Raw genomic sequence first — 9,535 nt, 5'->3', positions numbered from 1 at the left:
ATTGCTGAGTAATGTCAAAAGAATATCAGTTAAATAAATAATAAATATTTTTTATATTAAAAGGCATGATACAATGTATTAATAAACTTAATTAAATTAAATTTAATAAATAAATAAATTTAAATTTCCCTTAATATGTGAGCAAGGAACCTTGAAAAGCAATACAACATTGAAAGACTACAGAAAGTAAAAAACTAGGTAGAAGAATTAGATGATCAACGAAACTGAAAGAGTTGATTATACGAAAATATCTATCTATCTATTTCTATTTCTATATATATATATAACATATTAGTTGTTTATGTTGATTCAAAACTTTTTTTTAGATACCAATGAGGTTTGAATCAGCTAAATTGAACCCAGTTTGCATGGCCAAATATAAAAATAGTTGCCATGCAGGCTGAGATCCCAATAGTTAATTCAAATTTAACTATAAAATAATAATTTTGATTCTTAAATAAGAAAGCAAACACACAAAAATTATGATTTTCAATGATTTTTGAAAATAATTAAATGCATTTTTAAAAAGGTTAAATAAAAAGTATATTAATGTTATTTCTCATTTAACACGTTTTTGAAAATAATAAAAATATATGTTCAAAAACTTAAGACGAGCGTAATCCATGACAACCTATGGTGAGAGGTCGTTTAATGTGGACAACATGCAACAGAACATCTTTGATTGCTGGAAGGAGAATAATATATTGTTCATCATCACCACCCATAACTTTATGGCAGCACCTACATGCATGTTTAAGTTTTAATTCTTATAAAGTAAGAAGTCATTATAAAATAAATATAGAATTTTAATTATTAGTTCAAAATTAAGTTATATATATAACAGAATATGAATTAAAATATCAATCATTAATTCGTTAGCTTATAGTTAAAAAAGAAACTTTGCCATTCCACCCAGGTTGAACTCGGATAAATATAATTCCAACTGTGACTTTTAATTCTCATTGTTATCTCAAAACTTTCAATTGTACTGATATTTTCACTAAATTCTTCCATCTAATCAATTTCTTATTATAGTACATGAAAAATGAGAGTGTTAGGTACCTAGCTAGCTAATGATATTTCATTTTCTTGGGCTAAATTGATGTCACATGTATGTGGTACTAACTACCAAAAAAAAGTCTTGTAAAAAAAAATAACTGGAAAAGAGAAAAAATGATTGGCACCACCTAAACATATATGGCAACGCAATACCAAATACAGAGAATCCAAGGTCAGAATTTGAGTTTCGCGCAGATCCACGCGGAAATTGATCGATGTGCGACTTGCTACAGTACCTCATCAAATACAATATTGACACATCAAGTCACACCAACAGGCAACAGTGACTCGCATATGCTGATACAAACTTTTCTCAAAAGTGATTTACGTTATTCTATAGCTTCATAATCATATCCGCCAAAGATATATTTTATATGCATGATTCTAGTTCATTCGGTGGGAATTTCATCTCCCATTTTCCTGAAAAAGGCTGATAAGCTACACATCTAGGCAGTGGCAGAGGTACGCACATAATACCACAAAAATTCATTTGAAAGTGATCTTCATCAATTATCAAAGGGAGTTGCGTACCACATTTTTTGTTTAAGGCTGTTATAGCCCCAAAACTGGTCCACCCATTACTCAACCAGATGATAACAGCACCAGAAATGCCTTCTTTTCCACCACCACTATTGGTGCCACATGCCCAAAAAGAGAAGTTATACACAAACGTAAACGAGATTCTCTTGCTCTAATGTACCAAGAAAGAGCCAAAGAAGTCACAACACTGATAAGTTGGAGTGAAAATCTTTGATCCTCACACGTATGTTGTTGTATGTAATGGGTTTTTGGTCACTCTGCCTGCAGAGTCCAAGTGTCAGCTTCTTATAACCGCAACGAATAGTATGATGGGACGCCATACTGCAATATATCTCCATAGTCCCTACCAAAGTTTTGGGAAATTCGTTAGCTTGGGTTTCAAATAATCGTGGCGAGCATGATGATCTATGATATATATAATATTGATATTTGATAACACTTGTTGAAATAAATAAATAAAAAAAAGGATGCACCAATATATTTTATGTCACATATAGGTATAGTCATGAAGTTCAAAAAACTTTTTGCTTACTTGTGTGCATATGGGATGCTGCAGGTAGCGAGAAATTAAATATCCTTCACAAAAACTATTGTCATGCGGGGCAGTTTTAAAGGCATTCAAAGATTGCTAAGTGTGCCATGGAAAACCATCGACAGAAGTTTATCAATTTCAATCATTTCAATATTTCTTGTTTCTTCATTAACACAGTCCATGATGACGCATCAAGTATATCAAGAAAGTTTTTTTTTTTCTTCTAACTCTGAAATACCGTTTCGCTTTAATATTTTGTTTTTGCATGCATATATTCAATAGAAAAAAAAAATTACAGCATCAAGTATCACTCGATAGGGAAATAAATCAGTGCATGTTTGGATTATATATATATTGAGAAAATTTAATACTTTTATTTCTAAAGTAATAAAAAAATATTTTTACATTTTTTGGATAAAAAATCTTTCTTTATTTTGTGTATTAAAATTCACAAAAAATTGTACTCTCTAAATTTTTATCCCAACTTAGTTTTAATCTTGGGACAAAGCGCATCTTGCATTGTGATGATTACTTATTATCGAAAACAAGTTATTGAGCCCACACGAGTATTATCAATGTATTAATTTTAATGTAATTTGATTTCTTTTACTAACTCCCAGTCCACAACACTGCAGTCTGCAGCAGCCTGAAGCCAAGATTTATTTTATCGCAAGAGGATAATTTTTTAAATAAATATTTAAAGCAAAAGAAATAAAAGATAGATTAATATAAATTTAATGAGATAATTTTAATTTATTTTATAAATATTATATAATTCTTTTAATTTGAAAAAGAAATCCCTCTAAAATTCAACTTTCAAACATATTATGGTTTATTATCTTTAAAGTGTTATAACAAATATAATTTGAGTGTTTTATCTAAATTTTTAACCATTAAATATAATTAGACTGTTAAAACATGTGTTATGGACTTATGGTATGTAAAATTTGTTACCAAACTAAACAAAACAGACACTAGCTAGTTTTTACGTAAGAATGTATCTATTATCTATATCTGTTAGCTATGGTACTAAATCCATGTCATGAGTCACTTACATCATATCACTAATTTGGACCACGCAGGGAGTGACCTGTTTCATTCTTGATTTCTCATAGTTTCTCTAATCATGTCAGAGGAGCTTTGGTCTCTCCTCGTAGTCTTTTTCTAATATAACCCGTAATAAATTAAATCAACTCAATATTAGTTTAACACTTAAGACATTAATTAACTCCATGAACATAATATAAATTAAAAGAAATACTAGCAACACATCATTTAATACATATTTTTCCATACACTCTCAAATCTCACTGACTAAAATGTGGGTCTGAAAATGAACTCACTCATGATTTATACATTTCAATAAATTTTAATTAATAAGAGACAGTGCAAAAATAGTATTGTTAACACTCCTCTAAATGGGTTGAACATCTATGAGGTGTAATACAAGTGACTGATAATTTGGACATTTTAGGAATATGATTGGAGTATGTTATTGACCTTCCTCTTTTAACCTTATCCTTTTTTCTTTTACTGTTCGATAGATTTTCTTCTTTATTGTCTTTTGTTTCTTGTTGGGTCATTTGACCCCGCGCTTTAATTAAAAAGAAAATGATGTAAACCTTGACGACATGTATTATGAGAAGTTTGCTACCTATGGTGGGAACCTTCCAGCATACGTCCACCAAAGTGAAAATAAAAGATTTTAAACGCAGATGTTGACATGCACCTTAAAGTTGCACATACATAACCACGTGGACTATCTTATTTTCATGTCAAAATTATTAACTTTATGTGTATATATTTTATTACACACATATTCCAACTATGATTTGATAATGAATATCATCATATATCATGAACTGAATTTGGCCCATATTTGTGCATATCGCACAGCTATTTCTCTTTTTATTTTCACATTACTAGTTGATCACTTTCCTTCCCATATATATATTTTTTTCTTTTCACCAAAATATAGTATATAGACTGCAGCAACCTGAACGAAGCATACCGTGTACATGGTCTATCCTCGGAAATAAAAGAAACTTAAATAATTGATAAAAGATTTATATAGATACACCATTTGCAAAGTTGATTAATTATCTTAAAAAAAACAAAGTTGCCCACAGCCCTCCACTTTACCAGCTGGAAGAGATCAATGGCATACAGCTCAACCTGTACAACTACTATATATGCAAATAATTTATTATAAGAAAATAATATAATTAAACCGTTCCGCTAATTTTTTTATGTATTTTGTAAAAGGATTAGACAAAAAAAAAAATTAGAGGAAAATAGACCAAAAAATATATTAAGCATTAAATAGTTGGTTTAAAAGATATATGAACTGTTTTTATTATATTAAATTTATAGATTTGATTACGTATAGTATAAAAGCTTTTCTATTAATCCATTTGTTAGATTGATGAAATTTAATATTTAAAAAAATAAATAAAATAATGTTTACGTCGCTTTATCTTGAATTAATCAATTAAGTGGATTTTTATCCATATATATAAACTACGTAACTGTCAAAGATAATATGAAGAACTGTGCCATATGCATGATGTATTATTGTGGGGAGAGAGAGGGAGAAACAGAGAGAGCGTGTTGTCTTAATCAGAAATATAATTTCCAGTATCGATATAAAAATTCCCACTCGTAAACTTCAACAGATTGAGGAAGAGTAGATGCATGAGCATGGCATATGATGAACAGAACATCCTTGTGGAAATAGCCGTACTTTAGGCAATAGCGCTATCTAGGCTGGACTGAACCGGACCGACAATGAACCGGCCATGCATTGAGAGCATTAAGCCAAGCACTGCTCAATTCTGTTGGCATTTATCAATTGTGGCGTCACTACTCTTTGTCATTTTTTCAGGCCACAACAAAGGCCAATTTTTTCAGTCTTCTCACTGGCATTTTTTTTTAAGACAAACGTAAGCATCTCTTTCATGGGGGAATTTGAACATTAATCCGTTATACTCTGAGAATTATTATTTTTTATAATAATCGTATTGGGATTTAAATTTAAGATATGATGTATATTACTCTAAAACCTCTCACTAGGTTGACCCTAGTGGTTCAAATAAATGACTTCAAAATTTGTGAGATTAATTTTTGGCTAAAACAGAATTTTAATCTCCTATTTATATTTTAGATTTTAGTTTAATTCTTTAAGTTTAAAAGGTTTTACTTTTGTCTCTTAAATTTGCTGTTAAATCAAATAGGTTCTTTCATTAGTTTATGACATTAATTTTGTCAACTTAAATGAGTGATAAAGGGTAAAAAATATCACATCAATCAAAACACAAAGATATTACAAGAGACTCAAGTGAAATTTTTAAAATTTAAGAGATCAAATTGAAATCTAAGGTTCTGTTTGGGGTGAATTTTACACTTGACTTTCAAAATTTTTATAAATAATAACCAATTTTTAGTTTTAGCTTTTAAAAATTTTAAAATATGATTAGTTTCAACAACGGTGATGATGGTAATATCAACTACGATAACCATAGAGATACAAGTGGTGGTTGTGGTGACAGTGGCGATAGAGGTGACGGCGACAATGGTGATATATAACGATGTCAATGGTGTCAGTGATAATGGTGGTAGAAGCCAATGCTAGTGGTGGTGACGACAATGACTATAGTGACAATGATGACATTGGTGGTGTTATAATAATATTGGTGATGATAATAGTGACAATGACGGTAGTGGTGGTGGTAGCAATGTTGGTGGTGGTTGTGGCAACAACGTTAGTGACGACAACGGTTGTGGTGACAGAGATAGAGATGGTATTGGTGATAATGGTGGCAATGACAATGGTGGTGATAGTAATAATAGTAATGTTGGTTGTGATAACAATAACAACAGTGATGGTGGTGTTGGTGTTAGCAGCCAGTGATGGTTGGTAGTGGTTGTAGTGATGATGACAAATGTGGTATTAGTGTTGGTAGTGACGGTGATAATGACAATGACAGTGTCAATGGCGATGTGATTGTAGTGATGACGGATGACGAAGGTGGTGATGATGGTGGTGACGATAACATTGACAACAACAATGGTAGTGATAATAATGGTAGCAATAAAAAGTGTGATTGTCAAATGTGTGAGAAATGTATGTTTTTTTAAAACTAAATCATACTCATAAAATATTTTTTTCTTGGTTTTGAAAATGAGTGCAAAAGTATTTCGAAAATAATTTAAAAATCATTTTAACTCCATTTTTTCTAATTGTATTTTATTTTAAAAATTACATTTAAAAAACAAAAATTAAAATCTTGCAATCATCTCAAACAGTATAGATTAAGGGTTAGGGATCCAATTATAAATTATAAGATATTATTTTAGGTGCAATATGTTTTTAGTTATTATAAATTATAGATAAAGCACCAGTGGCATTTACATATTATCCGTATAATTGAATGATATTATATATAGGTTTGACAACTTATTTAAACTTGCATTTAAAATTTAAATATGGATTTATGATGTATACTTTAAAACTCTTTAAATTTCAAAATTGATGGTTTAATTATTTCAAAAGAATAAAAGTAAATGATGGGTGTACTCGTGACTAATGAGACTGGCCTACAACAAATTTAGGCAACCCCATTAGTTATTGTCGCAAATTTTGATAAGTCGTAACCTGAGAGAGAGTAGAGGTTTCACTCTTTCAACTATACATGCGGGAGGGACACCGCACCGTGGTCTAAGGTCATGTGCTTTCCTCTATATAAGCACGCACGCCAGCTGAGGCACACATCTATCTATCTGTCCTGCATAATTTTACTACCTCACCTCGACCATTGCTTCTTATTATACATCACATCTATTGTATGGCCACTGAAATATTATAGACTGCGTACTCATTCATAACATATCAGCTGTACGTGTTTCTGATATATATTTGCCTCTTAGTGGGTCGATATTAATTGAAGATCATGGCTGAGGGAAAAACAGCAACTCAAAAATCTCTTCAGGATTTTGATCCTCAAAAGACACCCAGAAGGAACAAGTATGCTTTCGCCTGTGCCATTTTGGCTTCCATGACTTCCATATTACTTGGCTATGGTGAGTACGTACGTGTTAATTATCATAACTACACGTGGATCGACATGCATAGCTAGGTTTAAGGTTTTGTTTTCTCTTTTTCTGCACCAAGTCCTATACTACATGCTATTTCAACTGATATAAATAGGTTACTTCCCTTATGTTGTAGTATGTAGAATAAAAAGGAGACATTTCTTCTTCGGGAAATTAATAATATATATATATATATATATATATATATATATATATATATATATATATATATATATATATATATATATATATATATATATATATATGTATGTGTGTGTGTGCATAAAGAACAATATTATCGAGCTTCCTGTCATAATTTATTTCACTGCAAGAATATTGCATATCCACAATCAACATAAGATATTACATGATATGATGTTATGTTATATACTTGATTACAGATGTTGGGGTGATGAGTGGAGCGATTATATACATAAAGAGAGACTTGAAATTGACGGACGTGCAAATCGAGATCCTGGTAGGCATCATCAACCTTTACTCTCTGATAGGTTCATGCCTCGCCGGCAGAACCTCCGACTGGATCGGCCGGCGTTACACGATCGTCCTTGCCGGAAGCATCTTCTTCGCCGGAGCCATCCTGATGGGAATATCCCCGAACTATCCCTTTCTTATGTTCGCGCGCTTCATCGCCGGCGTCGGCATCGGTTATGCCCTCATGATCGCCCCCGTCTACACCACCGAAGTCTCCCCTCCTTCCTGTCGTGGCTTCCTCACCTCCTTCCCAGAGGTACCTAGCCCTACCTACACTCATTACAAGACTCCACTTAAGTTTGTTAAGATGTTAGTTTTATGATATTGAATTCAGGTATTCATAAATGGAGGGATATTGCTAGGATACATATCAAACTACGGATTTTCAAAGCTGTCACTTGAGCTGGGATGGAGGATGATGCTGGGAGTTGGGGCGGTTCCTTCAGTGATCCTAGCGCTGGGAGTGTTAGCCATGCCAGAGTCGCCACGCTGGCTGGTGATGCGAGGTAGGCTCGGCGAAGCCACCAAAGTCCTCAACAAAACCTCCGACTCCAAAGAAGAGGCTCAGCAGAGGCTAGCCGACATCAAAGCTGCTGCTGGCATCCCCGAGAGTTGCACCGACGACGTCGTTCAAGTAACCAACCGAAACCACGGCGGCGGTGTATGGAAAGAGTTCTTCCTTTACCCTACACCGGCGGTGCGCCACATCCTCATAGCCGCTCTCGGGATTCATTTCTTTCAGCAGGCTTCCGGAATAGACGCCGTGGTTTTGTACAGCCCCGAGATTTTCAAGAAGGCTGGGCTGGAATCCGATGGGGAACAGCTTCTGGCAACCGTGGCCGTTGGATTCGCCAAAACCGTATTCATCTTAGTGGCTACGTTTTTGTTGGATCGGGTGGGGCGTCGGCCGCTGTTGTTGACAAGTGTTGGCGGAATGGTGTTTTCTCTTCTGACGCTGGGGTTGAGTCTCACCGTCATTGACCACTCACGCGCCGTCCTCAAGTGGGCCATTGGGTTGAGCATAGGCATGGTTTTGTCCTACGTGTCCACTTTCTCCGTCGGAGCGGGTCCCATCACGTGGGTTTATAGCTCCGAGATCTTCCCCTTAAGGCTTCGCGCGCAGGGTGCGGCTATGGGAGTTGTCGTGAATAGGGTCACTAGTGGGGTCATCTCAATGACTTTCCTGTCCCTCTCTAATAAGATCACTATTGGTGGGGCATTCTTCCTCTTTGGGGGAATCGCAATGTGTGGATGGATCTTCTTCTATACCATGCTCCCCGAAACACAGGGCAAGACCCTTGAGGAAATGGAAGGCTCCTTTGGTAAATTCGCCTCATGGTCCAAGGGTAAGGACGGTGATAACGGAGACATCCAATTAGCCAATTAGCCACCCATAATCGTGCTTAATACTTTTGAGCCAATATAATATAATAATATAATGGTGTGTAACAGATTAGATTAGCTTTCTAAGTAGTAACAAGTCTAGTATGCGACGCAAAATTATAGTACTACTTCTTTTCATGAATGAGGAGAGAGAGAGAGAGAGACGGGTAATAAGTGTGGTAAGCTATTCGAAAACTACATTGTTAATGTAACCTTTCCTTTTTCCGTGGATATTATTTGATCATTTGATGTAATTTTATTACCTACTCGGCTACTTTCTTCAAAATGAACATATTTTAAGTCTCTTAAAATAAGATGCGGAGTAATATTTATTTTTAGTCTACATAGACTAACGGTGTCAGGCCACACCATGTTTAAAAGAGATTAAACTGAAATTTTGTATATTTAAAGCAATAAAAGTTAAACTTTTACATATTC

The 9,535-nt window shown here is 33.9% G+C and overlaps 1 protein-coding gene across 1 annotated transcript; it reads left to right on the top strand.

Annotated features, from left to right (window-relative positions):
* The first annotated feature begins 6,715 nt into the window (after positions 1-6,715).
* Positions 6,716-9,354, top strand: LOC102670364 (polyol transporter 5). Its single transcript, XM_006577861.4, has 3 exons — positions 6,716-7,210; positions 7,624-7,970; positions 8,049-9,354. The coding sequence occupies exons 1-3, from the start codon at positions 7,081-7,083 to the stop codon at positions 9,099-9,101; spliced, it is 1,530 nt and encodes a 509-aa protein (XP_006577924.1). The 5' UTR covers positions 6,716-7,080; the 3' UTR covers positions 9,102-9,354.
* The last annotated feature ends 181 nt before the right edge of the window (positions 9,355-9,535 follow it).

This window comes from Glycine max, chromosome 4 (genome assembly GCF_000004515.6).
Source record: "Glycine max cultivar Williams 82 chromosome 4, Glycine_max_v4.0, whole genome shotgun sequence".
Classification (NCBI taxonomy): domain Eukaryota; kingdom Viridiplantae; phylum Streptophyta; class Magnoliopsida; order Fabales; family Fabaceae; genus Glycine; species Glycine max.
The sequence above is the reverse complement of the archived record's forward strand: the minus strand, read 5'-3'. Positions and strand labels throughout refer to the sequence as shown.